This window comes from Arthrobotrys flagrans (genome assembly GCF_004000055.1).
Source record: "Arthrobotrys flagrans strain CBS H-5679 chromosome Unknown unitig_0, whole genome shotgun sequence".
NCBI classification, from domain to species: Eukaryota; Fungi; Ascomycota; class Orbiliomycetes; order Orbiliales; family Orbiliaceae; genus Arthrobotrys; species Arthrobotrys flagrans.
In genome coordinates this window covers 1,628,450-1,650,540 of record NW_027137550.1, presented here as the reverse complement: position 1 = coordinate 1,650,540, position 22,091 = coordinate 1,628,450, and the positions used below count along the sequence as shown (strand labels likewise).

Below are 22,091 nucleotides of genomic sequence, written 5' to 3'. Positions count from 1 at the left end.
TGTATCAATTACTTAATCAACCGGCCATATGGCATGACACTGTACTTACTGTCGCGCTTCTTTAAAAACACCCCCCATCACCTCCACTCTCCCTGATCAGACCTCGCAGTGATATAGAAATCTCGCTGTGTCCTTATTTTCCCTATAGATTCTTTCTTCCCTTCTCCTACAGTACTACAACGACCACCTACAGCTAGAGCTAAAGCTACACGAGTTAAATCATGGTAAACGCGCTGTTAACCAGTAGCGAAATCGCAAAACACAATTCCGCAGAATCCTGCTGGGTCATCATTCACGGAAAAGCCTACGATGTGACCGACTTCTTGCCTGGTAAGCCACCGCTCGTAGACAATTGCCACCTAGCAAACCGTGCTATATATTATTTTACCGCAAGCATATAATTAACCAAATGCATTGTGGCGCCTGTCTCCGATAGAACACCCTGGGGGCTCTAAGGTAAAACAGAAGAGAAAACAGTTGCGCACATATACATCCGTCATCGGCCCCGGTTGACATCTTTTATAGATAATTCTAAAATATGCAGGCAAAGATGCCACCGAGGTACGCATGGAAATGGGAGTTACAAACCAATAGCCGGAACATCCTGACAGTCCGTGGATTCTAGGAATTCGATCCGATTCATCCGCCGGATACGCTCGAGAAGTATCTCGACCCTTCGAAGCACATGGGTGAAGTCGACATGTCAACCGTAGCCGCCGAAGTGAAAGCAATTGACCCTTACGAAGCCGAAAGGCAGTCGTATGTTGAAAGCAAGCCAGCGCTTGACCAGTGCTACAATCTACTGGATTTCGAGGCTGTGGCCAAACGTGTAATGAAAAAGACAGCGTGGGCGTACTATAGCAGTGGAGCAGACGACGAAATCACACTGAGAGACAACCATTCCGCCTTCCATCGAATTTGGTTCCGGCCGAGGATATTAGTAGACGTGGAGAAAGTCGACATGTCGACTACTATGCTGGGGACGAAGACTTCAATACCTTTCTATGTCACTGCAACAGCTTTGGGCAAGTTAGGCCATCCCGAAGGGGAGGTTATTTTAACAAAGGGCGCCGCGAAGCACAATGTCATACAGATGGTAGGAGCGCCCTTCTCCGTCAGTCATGGAAAATTAGGACGTCTGAATTGACTTCAATCCTTAGATACCGACGTTAGCATCGTGTTCATTCGACGAGATATGTGACGCAAGGGCCGGGGATCAAATCCAGTGGCTTCAGCTATACGTCAACAAAAACCGTGAAATCACCCGGAAGATAGTCTGCCATGCAGAAAAAAGAGGATGCACGGCCCTGTTTATTACTGTGGACGCACCCCAACTAGGACGAAGGGAAAAAGATATGCGATCAAAGTTCGAAGACAATGGGTCCAGCGTCCAAAACGACAACGGGGATTCCATGGATCGATCACAAGGTGCCGCTAGGGCCATTTCCTCCTTCATTGACCCATCTTTAAGTTGGAAGGACATCCCCTGGTTCAAAAGCATTACCAAGATGAAGATAGTCCTCAAGGGCGTGCAGCGTGTAGAAGACGTCATCAAAGCATGTGAGGCTGGTGTCGATGGGGTCGTATTATCGGTAAGTTTCACAATTTCGTCTTTGCCGTCGGACTGAAATTAGAACGCTCACACGAATTACCTTGGATTAGAATCATGGCGGAAGGCAGTTAGATACCGCTCCCAGCGGGATTGAAATCTTGGCCGCGGCCATGCCGGTTCTGAAAGAAAGAGGGCTCGAGAATAAAATAGAAATTTACATAGATGGTGGTATCCGACGTGCATCCGACATCGTAAAGGCACTCTGTCTAGGTGCTAAGGGTGTGGGCATTGGAAGGCCTTTTCTGTACGCTATGTCGGCGTACGGCTTGGCCGGGGTTGATCGCGCTATGCAATTGCTTAAAGATGAGATGGAGATGAACATGAGGCTGATTGGAGCACCAACTATTGCCGACTTGGAGGAGAATATGGTAGATACCCGTGCGGTCGCCCTGCATTCTACGGCCATCAAGGATACGTTGAGCTTAAGGGCATATGATCCGCTCGTGGCTCCCGCCTTCAGGTCGAAACTCTAGCAGGACTAACATCACCCGCTGGGTACTTTTGAGTATCTGCCATGCATGTATGTTATCTACAATACAATTCGCTTGGATGTTGAAACGAGGATATACGACTCGAGGCGTCCGGTGGAAAGGGATGGGCTGAAAACTAGCCTTCCATTTCCCTCATTGCCGCCATTGCATCCTCGAATTCGTCATCAGATTCTACCACATTTCTTGCTCGAATAATTGTACCAGTACCTCTATTGGTACTAGTGTCCTCCATGCCCCTCATTATAGCGTCTAGTTCGTCGAAATCATCGTCGCCTGGCTCCCCGACACCGGTTGCTTTTGCGGATCGTGAACTCTCTGTTTGTTTTAGAATTTCGTCCAAATCGTCCAAATCATCTTCGTCTTCGTCCTCGAAGAATAGAGAATCTCCGTTGTCCTTCCTCGCTGCGTCTGCGCCTGGAATATCGGTTCGCGCATCTATACCTTCCCCGGACCCTCCTCCAGACCCTCCTCCAGGCTTCTCTCCCGATCTTGGCCTTTCAGGTTCGCTAGAGGGATCCGCAATTCTCAATACAATTCTCCCTTGAGCATCAATCCTCGGAGCATCAGCATGCAGCACTGCCCTCGCCTTCTTTATTAACCTATCGTCTTCATTCGCTCGATTTGTCTTGAACTCCTCGATCCATTCTTCCCTTCTTCTCTGCATGCCTCTTGAACTCCCCATTTTCTCTATCATATCTATAGCATCTTTGAATCGAGCCTTCGGGTAGAGGTTGTCCGCCCAAATTTGATAAAATTTGAGTAATTTCTCAAGGTCAGAGATCTCGTGTCCCTTGCCTTTAAATTTTATCTTCTTCGCCGCGTGCTCTTGCAGATATGGAATACCATCTGGGCCGAGCAGCCTAACCAGGATGCGCGTCAGCTATGTGCGCATGCAAAGATAGAAACTTCGGGGGGGATCCACGAGAATGTAATGTTTTAAAATTACCGGTCTTCTGTAAGTTTCACCTTGGGCTTTCGAGTTCGGATTTTGATTTCCTCATCGACGCCTAAGTCCTCGGTACCCGCGTTCCCTTTGCCCTTGCTGCCTTGTTGGTCGTCAGAGGCTTTGTTTGCGTCAAACGTTGTATTGATTTTATCAATGTCATAGTTGAAAAGTTCGTCCAATTCATCATCATCGTCGATATCGAAATCCGTCATTTTTGGCCAGGAGGACCAGGGTTTGGGTACTTGTTGATATCGATGGTGGAGGTGGAAGGTCGCAATTGCGATCAGATTGGTCGTGCAGGAGGTGCTCTTGATATCCAGCTTGAGCTCAAGCAACAGAGTTGTGACGAGCTGGTTTTGTGTTGGTATGTTTTGTTTGATATCACTGTATTACTCGTTTCAATCTTCGACTGTGATGTCGGGAGCACCTCCAAGCCAATTAACCAGAATCATGAATGGACACCTGATATTTCATGTAAACCTTGAGGTCCAAGCTGGTTATTAAATTCCCTGAAAATAATAGGAAAGAATTACCGTCTAAAGCTATAGAACCTGCTTTCCGCTTTGTTAGCTGATTTATATGACCTCCCCTTGTCTCTACGATCATGATAATATTATTGTACGCATCACCAGATCCGCAGACTGCGTGTTGAAATTGTTGTATTTAATATCAATATCGAGCTAACAGACGATGCACAATATCAAGATTCCTATAGCTATAGTAAAGGCATTGTCATGTAGCTTTCTAAGGACAAGTTATGTTCGATGTTAATTAATCTATGATATACCTAGCTAGTTACTCAATTAAGCACTTGCTTTGAGTACTCGGTCTTGGGCGCAGGACAAAACAACGTACTATCCTCTCTTTTCCTAACTCGTAATCCAAACGTTTGAAAACGTTTAACATTTGTTTAATTTGCATTTACATGACGGGGTAATCGTTCAGCTATAGGATGACAAAATGGGTTTATAACTAGGCTGTCGCGGCTAATTCAAGGAATTCGTCGAGAATATCGACGGTCTCTGCTGGAGAGGCGACCCAGCATGTTGTGCACACCATTCGAGTCTGTAGTCTTCCGTCAGAACAGTACTGGTGACACTAACTCTCGACGTTTAATTTAAAGTGTAGCGGAATAATCACTGACCTTAAAATCATTCCCGCTAACCGATAGAAACTGGTCGCCGACATGGAGGGTATTTATGCCTTGAATATCACCAAACAGACGCTGGCAGCAAGCGACACCAAGTTTCTTATCACCGATGTCAACAAAAACGTCGTTCCCACCTTTCGAGATTCGAAATTCGATGATTAGCTACTTATGAATAATGATTAATAAACCAGCTTGGTAGGAGCCTACCATTAAACGCGCAAAATGGGAGTCGCCTCCCAACATCGCTCAATTCTAGGACCTTCTGAGCTGCAAGAACAGTTTCTTCGAGTTGCTCTCGAAAGAATTTTGTTCCGAGTTTGGGGACAATACCAACAGCCCTACTCTTTCTAATAATATCTGCTTTTAACCTCATTGTCTTGACCGAATCACTCAAAGTAGCTTCGGCTATGTCGAGGAGCTCAGTAATATCTTCATCCTTCCATGCTTTCATTTCATCTAGAGCCCACATGTCTCTTGGAACGCTTTCCAATAGATGAAGTTCATCCGAATTGAATCGGAACATGAAATTTGCTTCTCCTCCTAAAACAACAAAATTCTTCTTCTGCTCTGGAGTTATTGACTCGGAGGAGCTTATCGCTTCCAAAAGCCCGTGAAGGCGGTCATTATAGCGTTTGGCCTCCTCATACCCCGCCTAAACTCCACCGTTAGCATATCTCTAGGGGCCTGGTGCAGTAAAATACTCAAGTGTGGAGATTGTGAACGCACGGCAGTAACGACACCAACCCGTATGCCTCTACTCATGAGGGCGAGTATTCGCGAACTAAAAATATGTGAACCCCCAAGCTTAGTTTGTATTAGTTAGACGAACAGAATTTCAACTCACATTACTTGATTCGATGGTATCAAAGACTTTTTTAAACCATAATTCAGAATCATAATTTCAATCGTCCATAATATTCGGGAATTGGAAACTTACAGCTCCGTCATCATACTTGGCAGTTATATAACGAATTAGTCGATCTTTAAGAAAGGCTTCGAGTTAATGAGGGCCAAAGATGGAAATATCCTCACCAATGTGACGTCCCCATCAAATGTAACGAGTTGGAGGGGACCACCCTTAACCAAACTCATGATCTGGGCCGTGTTCAATATGAGCCGGATGTCGTTGAAAGACTGCGTGTTTGCCCCATAAGATATCAATCACTGCGGGTATTTGAATTGAATGTTAAGAAATGGCAGTGTCAAGGCCTACAGGGGAAACAAATCTCCTAGAGCTAATAGCTCGTTTTGCGTCTTGTGCCATAAATGCTTCCTCTAGGAGGAGCGGCGTAAAGAAAATACTCAAAGAGGGGACCAGCAGCTTCAACTTCGATCTTTCTGGTGCCCCCAGTCTCTGATGTTCAACTAATTGGCCCCAAGACAAACAGTGTGTTATTACAATATAGATATATCGATATTTGTTTGACTGGGTCCGTAAGGGTTATTTTGTATCACGTACTATGATCGTTGACAAGCTGTTCGACATCCCGCATAATCTCGGCATATCGTCTCCTTGCATTGGACGCCGTATCGTCCGTTCTCACGTGTGTTAAAGCAGCATTAGGCTGAGAGTGAAGAACAAAAGGTACGGCAAGCAAGCCCTGATTGGAGATCAAAGTTGGAACAAAAGGGTATCATGGTCAGTAGCCAGCCTAGCATTGTGCAGTTGTGGGATAGTAGAAAAGCACAGTATGTAGCAAACCTTGATCCCTATGGGTCACCAACATCGGCTCTCAATCAGCACTCGGTTTACGGGAGCTTCGAGCTTTATAAAGCTAGAAAACAACTTCGAGAATGGAATAAAGGCCATACATTCAATAAATTGATCGCGACGATGAGTCTAAAATTATTAGTCACATTCCGCTATATGAAGCCAATCATACAGAGTGTCCTAACCTTCAGCGCATCTGGATCAAGGCAGGTAGCAAAAGATGTTAGTCGTCAAAACTAAATCTCGTTCGGCCTATGGGATACTTGTGTTGCGGGTGTTGCAGGTAGGTGTCCATACATTCAACACGATATCTCGACGTCATGGCTCCGTTGGTGTTTTCAATACGGGTGGATAAATTGGAGATTATGGATTTCAGAGACCTTGTCAAGCCTTGTTTTGTTTTCCGGTGATGCTGATATTATCGGGAGTCGAGTCGGTCAACTGTGTGGTAGAGACTTGAGCTCGAGGTACGACACGCTCGCGCTTAACCAGGAAGGAGCTCAATCCCAAATATATACTGCGCCAGCTGGGAGCTAACCGTGAATTGCTCGTTAACTTTCCGCTGTTGGCTGGAGACACGAAGCTTCGGTGAGAACACGCACGGCAATGTGACACCTTCATGCAGGAGAAATGTGCGTATACCTACTTACATAATTCTACTGGCACGTGTCCTTACATGTACATGTACGTCCACACGAATATACACAGAACGTGACTAGCCGCAGAGGTCTCTTAATTGGCGAATATGTATATTTATCTAACATGGGGACTTCATTTTATTTGTATAGTGGACAAGGCTAATCAAACCATATAGCACGTACACTCTTAAGTATTTGAGGGTTTTCGAAACCAGAATAAACCTAACCACCCATGGCTACCAAGCCTAGCTAACGTTTATTATCGAAACCCCTGCTGTGGTTCTGGATTAATCGGTTGGGATTGAATTTTAGAAGTATGCGCACCACCCAATGTACCTGGACCGATTGCAGATGCGTTAATAGGCGCATTCAGAACCCTCTCTTTTATAGAGGAAATTTGCGGAGGAGGGATCACATACATCTGAACGAGATTGTCAATGTTAACAGCCTGTTGGATCAGCTCCTGGACCTGTCCTTCTACCGAAAGAGGGACGGGGTCCCCAGCATGCAGCCCTCTCAGTTTGTTCTCAATGCTTTCCAAAACGTCTTTTGGATTGTCTGGAGCCTTACTAGGATTGGTGGTACGGCGCTATCGACTAATATTAGCCTAAGGTTCACAAATTCTGATCTAGAATCCCTACCTTCTTAACCGCCAACCACTCGACCAAAGGATCGTGGAGAAACGTTTCAACTACCGTCATCAAACTTTCTTCGTTCTGCCTAAGGATACGCATGACAACCTCAGATGACCGCCGGAATGGGCCTTCGTAACCAGTTAAACCCATTGCATCGACCATGTTTTGGGTCAATCGGAACGGCACACGCTCAGGCTTTTCAAAGGTAAGGCCTTTATCGAAGAGGCAATTGAAGTCGACGTGTTGGGTCTCCCCTGTCAATTCATCGTAGAGAATGTTCTCGCCGTGTCGGTCGCCCAGACCCAATACATATCCAACCATTGATATGACGGCCGTGGTCCTAACATAGGACAGTCTTGCCGCGAACCACGATTCAGGCTCGGGAAAGAGTTCAACAAACCATTCGTGAAAGACGGCAGGAAATCTACGTATTGAATTAGTGTCTCTGCTTGTCGATGGGACGTGGGTTTTTGGAAACACAGTACCGTGCGACGATCACGTCATTAAATATATGATACTTTGAAGGACTAGAGCACGCGTCATCCAACAGAACCCGGATTTCTGCATACTGTATCAAACAATTAATAGGAGGCCTCAAATTTCGGGAGTATACTTGCTGTCAATTCAAGCGGCTTACGTTTACGGAAATATTCTTGGCTCTGTATGATCTGAGTAGAATGTCTCTCAGAGGACGAAGGTTGTTCACCCATTCGATTAAACCACATTCTTCGTTTAACGGTGTCACAGCATATGTGCGAATCTCTGTAGTAGGAACGTTAGAGACTAGGTCAATCAAGGGAAGGGAAGAAAGACATACGTAGTTGCCTCCTGCTTGATTCATCGTCTTTCTTCAAAAGACGGTTGATGATCGTATTGAATTCCATTAAACGTGCGTCCTTCCTTAAATCATCTTTTGGTTTACACATCAATGGGTAGCGGTGACCATCACTGCCGATTATCGTAATCTTCCGGGGCTTTTGGAGCGAGCTCATCACATCGGCCTCGTCTTCGAATTCTAAAGATAACGATTAGAAATGCGAAAGATTAGGACATGCGTCGGTGGACTTACTAGAAATCGTGGCCTGGTCTCGGGAAAAGGGATTGTGGCCGGATTTGGGGGTTAGCCCATCAGCAGGGAAGGAGACTGATAGGGCGGACTGGACTGGTATGATAAGTGCCACCGGTGCAACGTTATGCTGGAAGTTTAGGTCGTCCCGAAGACTAACATGGCTCGGTTTACCCTTTATCTCGAAATTGGATAATGCTAGCAGCTCTTGGACTAATTTCTGAGACGCAACAATAAATGTTTTCAGATCGACATTGGCAGCTTTTTCAGTCTATGTCACATTAGTAGCTTCCTAACCTCTGAGCTTGCGTCAAGAGAGGGAATTACCTTGAGTCTACTTAATATTTTAGTAGCCCTGTTCCTTCTGTCAGCCTGCCCAGACTTGAATACGGCAAGGATAGACCACATGGTATGCTGTGGGTATGCGATCAAAATTCTTAAAATGATCTTTTCCAGGACCACCCATGTGCTCTCGCTTTGAATGCCAACCCGAGACATTATTTGCGGGAGCGCAGATAGGAACACGAAGGTGGGGATGTTGTGAAGACATCCCTTTTTTATTTGGTTTAGCAAGTCGGTAATCTCATTTTTTCGCCGCGCTGCGAGGTGATCTCGGAAACTCCTGATGCACATTAGCTTGGAGATACTTAAGAGTATTTAAGAGATTGACGTACTCGACTCCAACTTCAGGCTCTAAGGGTGACTCGGATTCCAGGCCAAAATCCAACCACAAGTTGAGGAACTGGGGCAGAGTTTGGAATATATATCTCGTCCCGTACATCATTGCCCTCATGTAGTTGGTGCACACGAGCTTCACATTCTCGCCGATAAGACTTGCGCTAGGTCAGCCTCTCGAGCTATTTATTACGCGGGCAGGAAACGTACAGGCTTTCTGGACGCTTCGTAAGCGGCAATGCTCTTTCGGTCTTGAGGATATTGTTATAGTGTCGTCCAAGATAAAAGTGGCCCTTCTCCCAGCTGCCCACGAGTTAGAGATATCCCAACATTGTTCAACGAAACAAGTTGCTTACCGCGCGTATGAGTGGGCAACCGCCCGAAATTTATTAACGAGAATTTTTGACTGAATCTGCCCAGCACTATCCATCCATCTTGCCCAGAGAAGCATAGCCTGGAGCCGACTTTGTTAGAAAACGATTTCTAGAACTATCCAACTTTCATGAGGACCTACTCTCGCTTTTGCTGAACTTTGGGGATGTCTTTTTCGAGTTTCAGAAGCATCAAGATCCTGGAACGAGTCCGTAGCTGGCAAAACTGTTTCGAACGCATTTGTCTCTATTGCATTTTCAAGCAATTTTATGGCTCTTCGGTGTCGACCTTCATCCCAAGCTAGTTTAGCTTGTTCAATAGGACCATTTTGATCATCATTCGAATTCAGGATCGCCGTAAAGGCCTGGTGATAGTCTTTCTTCTTGCGGGCAAGTTTCGCAGTAGTAAGCCATAATGAGGAAATATAGGGCCGCGTGAAACCGTCGAACCCACTAGACCGCCATGTCAATGAATGCTTCGGGTTTGAACAGGGTCACTTGAAAACTCACCGACACAGAGATAGAAGGGCACGACGAAGTGCTAGGATATATTGCTTTTCACGATGCGATGGCCCCAACAATGTTAGCCTTGCATCCATATTATGCTTGAAAGCAGCCCCATCAATAGATCCTTCCTGGAAAGTTGAGGTAATATATTGGCATTCCGCCAAAACTTGAAACTGGAATAGTATTTCATGGGATGATCGTATTGAGTTTGTGCCAGATATTGTCATCGATCTCACTAACTGGTCTCGTCCAGTGTGGATAATGTTCTCTAAAGACTTCTTGTCACCAGTTCTGAAAGCATTGATCGTTCGCCCAATAGTAACATCGAATGAAGTCTGATCTGGGCATTGCTGAAGGAGAACTTCTAGCTTGTCCCAATTCAGAGACCTCCAAGCCGATTCAATACCGAAGCCTAGTACTCGGTATAGGAGTGAATTATGCAAGCTAAGAATCGGTTCCATGTGTACCAGCAGTGTTTCTAACGCACAGTAAGCCTAGATTTCATGGGAACGTGGGAACGATCGGGTATGGTTACCATGCTGGCCGGACTCCTTCAGGCTTGAAAGCAGGCCGTATTGTAGATCCGTGTCCGTTGGCTTTTCTTTCAGTAAATGTTCGTACCAACTTTGCACTGCCAGCCACCTCCCAGCTTTGCGATGCTCCAGTATTTGCTGTTCGATATTGACCACACTCAGTTTTGTCGAAATCCCTTCGATACCATCCGGTTCATCAATTTCGGAATAAATCGATTGCATTTGAGTGTAAAGCGCCTCCATGTTGGTCTGCTCGGTACGGCATTTTCTCATGTATTGCTCCCAATAAAACAGAGCTCGAGAATATGATTGACACTGGATAGACCGCTCACCGATTAATTTTGGGGGGAGCTTGGACAACAAGTCCTCCACGGATGCGATGGAAGAGTCGGGACCTTGGTCTATAGACTCGGGCGCCTGGCGCGATAGCTGACGCGCCATGTGGATAGCTGCGCTGGAATTATACCGTCGCTTCTCTCGTATCCATTTTGACATATGGTCAACCAATATAAACACACTCTAGGAACCATTAGTATTAAACCTTTCGTCCAAGGTATAAGCGGGACTGTACTTCACTACATCTCTTTACCACTTCAAATTCTTGATTTCTATCTGCCGACATTTCATGTTGGAGGATCGAAACCATTTCGAGACAGATGTTGTTCTTGTCTCCCACGGTGCCGCTAATGACGATATGCAGCACAATATATGGCAGAATAAAGTTGAGGATAGATAGGTCTTGCCCTTTAACGATTTTACTTATGATCTCCGCAAAGAGAGTTTTCGTGTGGACCCCCCGCGCCTTCGGAAGGAGATCAAGGAGAAACTCAGTCAGCCATTCTCGATACGATTTTGTGGTCGAGAATATCGGATAAGTGGATTTGTGACTTGTCGCAGCAGTTGATAGAATGTACTTCGAACTCAAATAAGGTGAAAGAACATTCCTTGCGGTAACTGAGAAATCTCTCCATCGAGTTTGGCCCGGGGCTACCGCGTAGTCTGTATTTTGCTTGACCAAAACCTCAGGACTGAATCCACAAAATTTCAATAACTCTTGCATCGCAAATGAAAGGAATCCCTGGGCGCGTGTATCTGTTGCTGACAAGAATGCCTTGACGAGATGATGTTCAAGCAGGAAATGAGCAAACTGTATGCTCTCCTCTGTTCTCTCAAAGTTATGTAAAATCATCAAGTCATCTAGTCTTCTGGGACTTTCAATTCGGTTAGGATCTACCGCCCCTATCATACCCAGACATTCGGACGCAAGTTTCGCAATCGAGTTTGTGGATTGTCCATGTTTGACGCAGACATCAAGCAGATTACGTATAACTTCCGCGACAACAGAATCGGGAATTTCGTCGTTTGTGATGTCTCTTATGAAATGCTCATTCTTTTCAAGGTAGCCTCTCAATTCGATCAAGGCCCTTTCAACAACGAGCGGATTTTCGTGGGTGCCTCTGGCGGTCAAGATCCGGAGCTGTTCTTTTAGATCTTTGTTTCTCGACACAGAAAGTATCTTCTCATATTGATCAAATTCCGGGATAATAGTCATCAATGGAAGTGAATCAGCTTCGTCTTGTAATGTAGCCTTGTGTATCTCAAATATTTGGGAAAGAAGCGATCTCCCCAACCGTTTTGAAGGTTCGCCAAACTCAGTCCAGGATTTGATCAAAAGACATAGGACAACTGGGAAGTATGGCGCGATGTCCGCCGAAGGGATCTCCGTCATCAGCGCATACCATACAGATAGCGTCGTCTCCTGTAATCCTTTTATCTCCAAGGCTGAGGACAAGCAAGCTGAGAGCTATATATTTTGGTCTCAGTTAGTACTTGAGGTAAAGGCATAGCAGATCGATGAAAAGTTACCTGAGGTAGTCCGTTTACCAGCCCTCCCTTTCCCAGCTTTATCATATCCTCGATCGCTTTGAGATTACGCCGCTTCTCAGTTAAAGAATGTTTCGCTCGAAGACTAAAAAGAACCTCGGAGTATTGGGCAATAATCCCTAGAACATGGACCTCGAAGAACGAGTGTAGCATATCCGGATTCTTTTCTCTCTTTACGCCAACTGGTTTTCTATAGCATACGGTGGCGATCTTCTTGATAGCTTTTTGGGCCTATACACTGTCAATGGACACTATCCACAGTGGGATCAGCACTGTAAAACGACTTACATTCGGTTTAGCCTCCGGGTTTAAAACAGCGTAACATCGAATGGTTTCTGCCATAATCGCGATGGGATCCGCCTTAATCAACTCCGCAAAATCTAGCCTTTGGAAGGTCGGGTCCGCATGTCGAAGCAGAGACATGGTATGCTCCTCAATGTCATCGTGCCGCTGAACGAGAATAAGCCCTAAAATAGATGTAATATGGTGCATGCATACTTGAAAAGTGGACTCCGTCTCGCCTTTTCTACAGCTATTATAGGCCAGTACCAAGTTTTCCAGGACATCCAGCTTGCGATTAAGAACCATATGCGGCAGGGTGTATGAAATGGTATTCGAAAGGAATTCCTGTGTAGGTATCCCCAAGAGCGTAGAGACGCTTTGTATGACCTGTGGCTTGGTTTTGAGAAGGCTCACAACCATCACACTCAGGTCTCTCCAGAACTGTCCCAGCAGGGTCGACATTGACAAGCTCTTTGCTTGGGCCACAGACTCAATCTAGGTAGTTCCATGAGTGAGAGCTAAATAAACAAAAAGAAGCGAGAATAGGAAGGGTACCTCATTATAAGCAACCGCAGCAAGATAAGTATTGCTATGCCCCAGGTAGCCAAGCAGTAACCCAAGAGCAAGATGAAGATCATCCCCCTCAAGAATTCTAGTAAACGAGTTAGATCGATATCTAAACGTGTGGACCGGGTGGAAATTAACCTCGACATCCTACCCCAAGCAATAATGCAAGTTTCTTGTATCGTATCATCAGAGACAGAAGATATTTCGCGAACCTTTAGCAAACAGGCGGTACGCTCCGCTATCGAATTTTCGTCATGATTCCCAAAAATGGAGAAGTGTGGAAGTGTCATCCTGCGACATGAACCAGTGAGAACCAGATCAGTTAAAACGTATATCAAGTATACAGAAGCCAATCTTACACTGCCAGCATTCTGAGGTCCCGATTTGAGCTTCTTAAAGCCTGGAGGCACCACTGACCAAACGGATGACCGGTAAAGTGACCATCCAGAATAGCAGGCTCATGCTTCACAATTTTCCGCATGGCTTGCATTCCGGACACCCGAACATTGCTACTGTGCAAGAATCCGTCGGACTTTTGGATGGCCGTGAAGATCCGTATCAATTCATTGGACTCTCCGTCGGCATCCCCTGGTTCTCCGATACGCTTAGCAGCATCGCATATCGCACAGGGAAAGCGACCTGGTTCTGTGTTTACCGATGATGTTTCTCTCTGGAAGGTTTCATTCATCGGTAAGCAAGTCAACAAACCAACTTCGTGGAAAACGTCGGACTGTTCCTGGATGGAAAGCTTTCCAAACCCATCCCTAAATTCTCCTTTAGTTCTAAATTTCAATATGTAGATTAAAATCGTGAGTAAGTGCTTACGCAGCGATAGCGTATAGCCCTGCCAAGTCCTTATTCGGTTGCCCACCAAACTTGGAATACATCCTTGATATCGACTCCTGCCTTAGTTGAGGACCAGGATTCGGTATTTCCACATCTATCTTTCGTCTCTTTCTCGGGCCATCTACGTTTTCAAACTTCGTTTCAAGTGCAGACGCATATGGCGTTTGGGTGGAGGGGAGTTGGGAGTAAAGAAACTGCAAAACCGGGCTCTGGAATTGCCATTCGGCTCCCGCAACCAGCTGGAGGTTAGACTGTAGCATTTGGTGAAATGCGTAATCCTCAGAGCATATCATGGCAAATTTTAATAGGGTGACCTATATCAAGAATCAGTATTGTACCTTTGTAATCTGGGACAGGGTTTCTGCATATCGGTGTTTCGTACCCTTAGATCTCGATGTCTTGCTTGCCACCTGAGTGAATCCTGAAGTATATTTCTAATGCAAGGAACGAGATCGTGTGATAGACTTATTCTCAAGGCGTTGGACCTTTCGGCAAACCGCAGAAGCAATAATAGTAATGCAGATAAGGATATCTCGGTTTCCTGGTCGATCTCCGAAACCGGGTGACATAGAAGCGCTTGTATTGACCCCATGCTTAACTTTTGGACAGGTTTGAAAACTGGTTGGTTCGTTTCCAGATTATCATAACTAATAATCTCTGCTAGTGCTTCTAGAATTTGCTTGTATAATTGTACCGACAGCCTGCTTCTGATGGGGACCGCACCCCAGGCTTTAAGCCTTTGACATATTTGAATTAAGCCCGCAAGCAGGGCAACGGAGAGGTCTGAACTCGGTTTGCTGACTTGTGCAGCATGATGGCTTAGTCCGACTTTTGAAACGGCGAGGGTTATTTGAATAGCGAGCGAACAAGCTTCGACGGGATCCCCGATTGTGAAGCACCATCTTGGGAAATTCATCGTTTCGGGTCGGTCATTGCCTTCAGGCAGGGTGGATCTAGCATTCGGAAGGCTAATGCTGAACGACTTCTTGAGAGTCGACTTGATATCCGACCTAAACCTTTCAACGACGCCTTTTGAAGTTATTAAAAGTTAGGCCTAGTTGATATCGGCGGAGTTCAACCATGACATTGTATGTTGAACATACCGTCTACACACGACTTTAAGTATGTCCGAGCCTGGCTAGAATGGTCTCCATCCATTGTTTGGCGTCCAAGTTCGGATAAGACGATGGAAAGGGTTTCTACCATCTCCCGTCGAAGAGAAACCATCCTAGTTTGGCAAAGGAGTGGCAGCATGCGCTGCAGCAGCCAAACCCACGAAGGGGTCCTGCAAGAGTCCGAATCCCAACCATTGTTATCAGAGCTTGGAGGACGTATGAGGATTCTCGGGGTGGTTTGGGTGACCAGTCGAATTATAGCGAGGCTGTCTTTGGATATGGATAAGCGAGATTCCATTGTAAGAAAAGGATCCTCATTGTATAAGCCGTGCTGGACGACACTTTGGACGAGATTGAAGTTAACATCTTCGTTATCGGTTGGACATGTCAGTGTGTCCTTGGAGGAATCGTTGGTGCTGGTCTGCTCGGGTCGGTATATGGCGAGGACTTGTTCAAGAATAGTCTTATCGGTTGTTCCGATTTGAGTGCTGGGGCCTTCAGAGCCCAGATTCCGTCGAATGGCCTGAGCGAGGAGGGTGCCCTGCGGGGCATTTGAGGCCTGGGAAGACATCGCTGTTGGCGGCGCGTGGGATGGACTAGAAGGGGCTCGTTTCCATTAGGTAAGTCAGGATTGCATTGAATAACATGATACCTCATCCACGTAAGTACAGGGTACACGTATGGACGTTGATCAAAATGCCTGTGATCGCTGAGAATTCGAGGAATGCAATGCAATATAATGCAATGTATGTATGTAAGTTGTGCAAGAAGCAATGTGTAAGTACTTTATGTAAGGATATAGCTGGGGTCCAGAGCCTGGGTGGAGTGTTTTGTCGCCCACGCGAGAAACAGTATTAAAGCGAAGTGCGACGCGGCATTGCATCCGCTTGCCAATGGAGCCAGAGCCAGAGCCAGAGCCGGAGCTATTGTGAGCCTAGTTAGCCCCCTGACCATCCATCAATCAATCAGACTATTATCACCACCCCATCCCATCTCCACCTATTCATCCAACCCTTTCAACGACCGGTCTTCCCTTGCAAGACCTTCCGCTAGACTTAGGCTTGGGGTTTGGACTTGGACTTGGACTTGGACTTGAACCCACACCTGGGACTCGAACTTGAACCTGAACTTGGACCTGCATCTTAACAGACAGCTTCAGCAGCCAGGGACGTCCTTCTTCTAGACTTGGAAAGAAAGAAAGAAAAAAAAAAAAAATCCAAAAAAAAAGTCCCATGCAAGCGCAAGCTCTCGTCATTATATCTATTCCTATTCGACGATGGCATCTAAACTACAACTCCCACCTCTAAACTTCGAGTCCAGGGGTTCGTTGACAGCCGATTTCCATATCCCCGATTCTCCTCCCCATTCACGCCCGGGATCCCCGTCACGATATCAAAACCCTACCGATGCTGCTAACGACGGCTCTAACGCGTCGGCTAGGACGACGAAACCGAAGGCCCAGCTTGGATTGACAAATAAACCCTCAAGCTCTAGCTTACAGGTGTCGCCCAATTCCCCTCCCATGTCTCCACAGTCCCCTAGACCGGTATCTGTACGCAGGCTTCTATCTAAAATGAGTCTGTCGGGTTCATACAAGGAGTCCGACGAGGCCTCCATCATGTCCCTCAAGTCTCCAACCAACACCTCGCCATCCTTCCTCAAGGACCGGGATTCCGATGTTGCTAGCGAAAGAGCTCTATCAATATCCAGCAAGGGATTCTTTTCCAGCTTCAGAAGGAACAGTTCTAAGAGATCTGTTAGTTCTAGTTCCGGCCGAAAGGCCTCTCTCCCCCCGCCAACTTCCAGAGAGCGGGAACCCACCATCACGGAAAAAACTGCGGAAGTTGTGAAGAAAGATCCTGCTCCTCAAATCCCAGATCTTCCACAGACATCCGTCTCTTCCTTTGACACCGATTTGTTCAAGAATATATAATATAATGCACCGGCGGCCTTTTTGGTTCATAAAATCGCTTTTATAGCATATATCTCTTCGGTCGTTCCCATTTCGACCGCCTTTTAATTAATGTAATGTGTCGGGGTGGATCCCCGGCATATATCTTTGTTTATTGACCTAACCTAACTTACTTTGCATTTGCATTTGTATTTGCATCTACGCATGCGCATGTGCACGTTACCAAACTATTCTAGTCCAGAGAAATATATCAAGTCAGGGGGCAGGATTTCGTTCTTTGATTCGGGTATCTTTGATGGCTTTTTCGCGGGAAGTTATTGGGTCCTGTCTGGGGTGGCGTTAGTTGTCATTCATAGAGCATTGTGAAAACTCTAGTTGGTAGAGCTTTAGATGCTTCTTCTTCTTCTTCTTCTTCTTCTTCTTCTTCTTCTTCTTCTTCTTCTTCTCCTTTTTTTTCTTTTTTTTCTCTCTTCTTCTTCACTTCATGATGCAGCTTTTTTTACTTTTACTTTTCAAAATCATTTTTCTTTTTCGTTTGTGTACGTGTAATAGCTGTTACCTGGATTAGTAGTAACCACATTGTTAGTTCGTCCGTCTTACTTGCTTAATTCCACATAATCCGTGTCCAATTCCATTCTTACCAGAAAAGAATCCCCATTCCATTCCATTGCAACTGGATATTATTGCATTGTATCAGAAGTATTAAATCGCAAGCAATGGCAAAGCCGATATCAGAACGCCCTCTTGACTTCTTCTACAGATCAGTCTTTTCTTTGATCCTTGTGATAGCAATCGGTTGGTGTCATCTGTCGCATAATATAAGTGCTTATTAACTAACAAACACCCCAAGTTGCCGATTGTTCACCATTGTATCCCGAATGGTTGCGACCGGAGTTCGTAAACCAGATGCACAGGCTTCAATTCGAGACCTTCAAAGACCCGTTTTTCAATCCTAAGATCCATAGACCATGGTTCGAATCTCTTGTTGGATTGGAGCTCTTCGTTCTTGTTCCCCTGAACGCTTGGCTACTATGGGGTTGGACCGTTGGTAAGCTTTGAGCAAAAACTCGACTTGGATAATTGTGACACCCTAACCAACCAATTGCTTCTAGATCACCCGTTGGTACCCGTCAACATGATTGTGTATGCATACCACATGTTCGTAACTACTGTCCCATGTCTGGCGGAGATGTACCATGACTTTTCCCGTGGCGCATTGTCTGCAACCGAAGTCAGCATATTGTTCAGCATGTACGGCCCATTTGTCGCTCTGCGTAAGTCGATCCGATCCCTACCTGTTAGAATGACTTCGGTTTCACTAACCACTTCTTTGAAACCTTTCTGATAGCATTGTATATGGTATTTGATGCTCATCAAAGGATATCCCGGAAATTATGGGCTGCTGAGCGATCGAGTGCTGCGGCGAAAGCTAAATAAATACTTAAGTACTCAAGTACTTACTTACCTACTTAGTGAAGTACTTAGGTACAAGCAAGCATATAGCAGCTAGAATTAAGAGCGCGATTAAATGTACATTAACTAGCACAAGACTAATCTAATTTGTAACAGTGTAGTATACGTTTACTCGTTTAGAATATAAGAATACATGTTCTCACGTGACTCGGCTTAGAATGCCACAAACTCAAAAAAAAAAACAGAGAACGAAAATTCCTATTTAATTTTGAAGATACGGTTTTTTGGTCGAAAACACATACAACAAAGGATCCACCGCCCGCATCAACCGGCTTCTTCTTATTCTTCCCTATCACCATGAACGTCGTCGCAACGAAACACACGTTGCTTCCAGCGGAGCCGGAATGGCCTCACGAAGGTGGCTTCCACATCCTCGAGCATCTCTCTGAGCCAACTCACCGAAACCTCGAGCCTGTGGGCCCTCACTACTTGGCCCATGCTCGCAGAGTATGAATTCCAACCTGATCCACCATTCTGAATATCTAACTGGTATTGATTTCATCGTTTCAATGGTTACAGAAGCGTCATCACAGAACCTTCTCCGAGGACGACCGCATTGTTGCCGCTCAGCAAGCCAAAAATGTTGAGGATGCCGATCCCGGTGAGATCAGTGAGCCCGAGGACGCAATGCTTCTCTCTCGAGACCCTAAAGACTGGAAAGTAAGGAATCCCTACTTGACCATTTCGTACACGCTGTGTACGATGTTTTTTTTGGCCGATAAACTTTGTTCTAATACCCCCCCTTCTTATTTAGAACCAAGACCACTACGCTGTTCTCGGTATTAGCAAATACCGTTGGAAGGCAACCGATGAACAGATCAAACGAGCGCATAGGAAGAAGGTTTTGAAGCATCACCCGGACAAGAAGGCAGCTGCCGGTGGCGTCGATGACGACAACTTTTTCAAATGTATCCAAAAAGGTATATCAGACTTAGCACTTCATGCTCAAGAAACTTCAGATATTAACTAACAGCCTTTCTCTTCCCTCGCAGCTATGGAAATTCTCACCGACCCCGTCAAACGTCGACAGTACGACTCAGTCGATGAGTTCGCCGACGTCGATCCTCCTTCTCGCAAGGCCAAGGGAAATATTTACAAACTGTGGAACCCGGTTTTCGACAGCGAAAGTCGTTTCTCCAAGAAGAAGCCTGTGCCCCGCTTTGGTGATGATAAATCCACCAAGGCCGAGGTTGAGGAATTCTACAACTTCTGGTACAATTTCGATTCCTGGAGAACTTTCGAGTACCTTGATGAGGATGTTCCAGATGACAACGAGAACAGAGATCAAAAGAGACACGTTGAAAGAAAAAACAAAGCTGCCAGGGCTAAGAGAAAGACCGAGGACACTGCAAGACTCAGAAAGATCGTTGATGACGCCCTTGCTATGGACGTTAGATTGCAGAAGTTCCGTAAGGAAGAGAAGTTGCAAAAGGATGCTAAGAAAATTGCAAGAGAAGCCGAGGAGAAGCGCTTGGCAGAAGAGGCCAAGAAGAAGGCAGAGGAAGACGCCCGAAGGAAGGAAGAAGAAGAGGCCGTTTTGAAGGCATCGAAGGCCGATGCTAAAAAGGCAAAAGAGGCGGCAAAAAATGCGGCAAAAAAGAACAAAAGAGTTCTTCGCAAGGGTGCAGAGGACGCTAACTACTTCCACGCTGATGGGGCCGCTCCACCTGACGTAATCTCAAATGTATTGGCCGATGTGGAGCTCCTTATCACCAAGCTTGACAACGAAGAGCTTGATGTCGTGGCTAAGAAACTAGCTGGCCTCAAGGTTTCCGATGAGATCAAGTCGGTCCTGGTGGACAGCATTCGTGGCACCGTTAGCAAAGGGTCAACCGCGGAAGGCGATTTCAAAGTCTTGCTGAAGTAGTCGAACTGTTGACGCGCAATTCGATATAGAGATAGTAGCTAAATGAGAAACTATTTTAACGTAATAAATCGAATACGAAGAAGCTTCTAAATATTCTTGCCTAAAAACAGCGCTATCTTCAACATGGTCTCAACCTCCAACTCACACGATCGATCGAATCATGACCGGAGTATCATTCTGCGTTAATTAGGGTACATAGCATCCACCTGCTATGCCTAAGTCATTAGCTCTATCGAGAAAGTATCTATGTTACACTGACCACTATGGATATGCTGTTTCTAAAAAAAAGGGTTGCGTGGCCTCACAGCACAGGCGGCATTCAAACGCTCAATTCGCAGGAAGTAAAGGGGGGTACAAGGATTAAAGTACTATAAGCCGTGAAAAGAGTGCGCGAGAAGAGAACCAAGGTTTGAGTCTAACAAAAGAACCAAAAAAAGGACTAGGCATTGGCAGGCTTTCTTGCAATAGCAAGATACATAGGTGTGAATAGCTTCTTCTCACCACCTTCGACGAGGGCGTCAGCTGCTGTCGCAAGGGAATCGGCGGCCTTTCGAGCACCCTGGGGCGCAATGCCGACAGTCTCAAGAGCACCGACCAAGTAGTGAGCAAGAGTTCGGCCAACCCATGTCATTCTACCGATAGTGAAAATATCCGAGAGACTAGCGCAGTACTTCATGTTACCGGCAAGCGGGTAGTACCATGGAATAGGGTCGGGACGATCGGCTAGGTCCTCTTGGTATTCGATTTCAAAGCCAACAGTCTTGAGGGCCTTGATGCATTCCTCGATGCGGACCATTTGAGCGATTCCGTCGCCCCTAGAGCGAGAAGAAAAACAATTCGTTAGCCCGATATTCACTTTTTATCGGTGGATAGATTATAGGGACTCACAGTTCGATGCCTCTGCGGATTCTCCTATGGTCTGCGTTGGAATCGTCGTAGTTCTCGGTCATGAGCCATTCATACACTCCAAATACACCACCAGGTTTGAGGACTTTGAAGATTTGTCCGTAAACCCCGGCAAGACTTGGGGCGTGAACGGTGGCTTCAATGGCGTAGACGGCATCGAAAGTGTTCTCTTCATATGACATTTGCATGAAGTCTCCTTTAGCAAATCTCTGTTTATTTTGGTGACAAATTAGCATCCAATAGGACTATTTTCCCAATCCAGGGAGCACACATTAGGATAGGGGTTGGATAAGGGAAGTGTTTCATACCAATTGGTTGCTGAGACCAGCTTTATGCGCATACATTGTCGCCCTTGCGATCTGGTAATCATTATTGTTGAGACCAGTGATTTTGCAGTCGCTAAAGCGTGCGATCTCACGGGCTGGACCACCGACTCCGCAGCCAACGTCGAGAACGTGCATTCCAGGCTTGATGCCCATTTTCAAAGCAAGGAAATGCTCATGACGGGCGATAGCCTGGTTGAAAGCCTCGCCGGGGTAGAATCTACAGAAATGGAAGGATTGGCCCCAGCCATTCTCGTAGAGGTCGGTTGCGAGATTGTAATAGTGACGCGTGAGAGTAGCATATTCGGCCAATCGCTTCTGCTTCTCTTCTTCTGTCTCATTGCCATCTTCGAACCCATCCCAATGTTTGAAGTATTCTTTAGCAGCTTCGGCAGAAGCAGATTTGTCCTTGCCTAGGAACCCAGCGAAATAACCAGCTTCACTGACTTGGCCGTGCATAGCCTTGGAGAAATCGGCATCACGTCTGTGATCCTCCTGTTCGAGTTTTGTAGCAGCAACCATGGTGAATGTAAGTTTTGAGGTGGAGGAGAGGATGAATAAATTCTGTTGAAGATGGAAGA

The 22,091-nt window shown here is 46.0% G+C and overlaps 8 protein-coding genes across 8 annotated transcripts; 4 read left to right on the top strand and 4 right to left on the bottom strand.

The window, feature by feature from the left end:
* Positions 1-221: 221 nt before the first annotated feature.
* On the top strand, positions 222-2,085 carry DFL_003573 (uncharacterized protein; the record flags this gene model as incomplete). The annotated part of the gene is made up of 6 exons (XM_067632531.1): positions 222-330; positions 437-456; positions 526-561; positions 626-1,096; positions 1,161-1,592; positions 1,663-2,085. The coding sequence occupies 6 exons, from the start codon at positions 222-224 to the stop codon at positions 2,083-2,085; spliced, it is 1,491 nt and encodes a 496-aa protein (XP_067490791.1).
* Positions 2,086-2,218: 133 nt separating this feature from the next.
* DFL_003572 (uncharacterized protein) lies at positions 2,219-3,261 on the bottom strand (the record flags this gene model as incomplete). The annotated part of the gene is made up of 2 exons (XM_067632530.1): positions 2,219-2,963; positions 3,050-3,261. The coding sequence occupies 2 exons, from the start codon at positions 3,259-3,261 to the stop codon at positions 2,219-2,221; spliced, it is 957 nt and encodes a 318-aa protein (XP_067490790.1).
* Positions 3,262-4,021: 760 nt separating this feature from the next.
* DFL_003571 (uncharacterized protein) lies at positions 4,022-5,692 on the bottom strand (the record flags this gene model as incomplete). The annotated part of the gene is made up of 9 exons (XM_067632529.1): positions 4,022-4,114; positions 4,194-4,333; positions 4,407-4,851; positions 4,926-4,980; positions 5,044-5,069; positions 5,137-5,151; positions 5,232-5,333; positions 5,413-5,564; positions 5,659-5,692. The coding sequence occupies 9 exons, from the start codon at positions 5,690-5,692 to the stop codon at positions 4,022-4,024; spliced, it is 1,062 nt and encodes a 353-aa protein (XP_067490789.1).
* Positions 5,693-6,856: 1,164 nt separating this feature from the next.
* Positions 6,857-15,600, bottom strand: DFL_003570 (uncharacterized protein; the record flags this gene model as incomplete). Its single annotated transcript, XM_067632528.1, has 23 exons — positions 6,857-6,884; positions 6,968-7,137; positions 7,190-7,607; positions 7,669-7,751; positions 7,821-7,945; positions 8,001-8,198; positions 8,253-8,520; positions 8,577-8,871; positions 8,924-9,082; positions 9,135-9,227; positions 9,281-9,378; positions 9,439-9,748; positions 9,806-10,280; positions 10,338-10,854; positions 10,925-12,139; positions 12,202-12,450; positions 12,508-12,996; positions 13,057-13,153; positions 13,207-13,359; positions 13,428-13,832; positions 13,894-14,228; positions 14,297-14,943; positions 15,018-15,600. The coding sequence occupies 23 exons, from the start codon at positions 15,598-15,600 to the stop codon at positions 6,857-6,859; spliced, it is 7,410 nt and encodes a 2,469-aa protein (XP_067490788.1).
* A 705-nt stretch (positions 15,601-16,305) lies between these two features.
* DFL_003569 (uncharacterized protein) lies at positions 16,306-16,962 on the top strand (the record flags this gene model as incomplete). Its single annotated transcript, XM_067632526.1, has 1 exon — positions 16,306-16,962. The coding sequence occupies one exon, from the start codon at positions 16,306-16,308 to the stop codon at positions 16,960-16,962; it is 657 nt and encodes a 218-aa protein (XP_067490787.1).
* A 695-nt stretch (positions 16,963-17,657) lies between these two features.
* DFL_003568 (uncharacterized protein) lies at positions 17,658-18,378 on the top strand (the record flags this gene model as incomplete). Its single annotated transcript, XM_067632525.1, has 4 exons — positions 17,658-17,736; positions 17,792-17,989; positions 18,054-18,215; positions 18,290-18,378. 4 exons carry the CDS (start codon positions 17,658-17,660, stop codon positions 18,376-18,378), a joined length of 528 nt encoding a protein of 175 aa, XP_067490786.1.
* Positions 18,379-18,711: 333 nt separating this feature from the next.
* DFL_003567 (uncharacterized protein) lies at positions 18,712-20,281 on the top strand (the record flags this gene model as incomplete). Its single annotated transcript, XM_067632524.1, has 4 exons — positions 18,712-18,861; positions 18,934-19,074; positions 19,169-19,334; positions 19,407-20,281. The coding sequence occupies 4 exons, from the start codon at positions 18,712-18,714 to the stop codon at positions 20,279-20,281; spliced, it is 1,332 nt and encodes a 443-aa protein (XP_067490785.1).
* A 439-nt stretch (positions 20,282-20,720) lies between these two features.
* Positions 20,721-22,032, bottom strand: DFL_003566 (uncharacterized protein; the record flags this gene model as incomplete). The annotated part of the gene is made up of 3 exons (XM_067632523.1): positions 20,721-21,096; positions 21,170-21,396; positions 21,496-22,032. 3 exons carry the CDS (start codon positions 22,030-22,032, stop codon positions 20,721-20,723), a joined length of 1,140 nt encoding a protein of 379 aa, XP_067490784.1.
* Between the last annotated feature and the right edge of the window lie 59 nt (positions 22,033-22,091).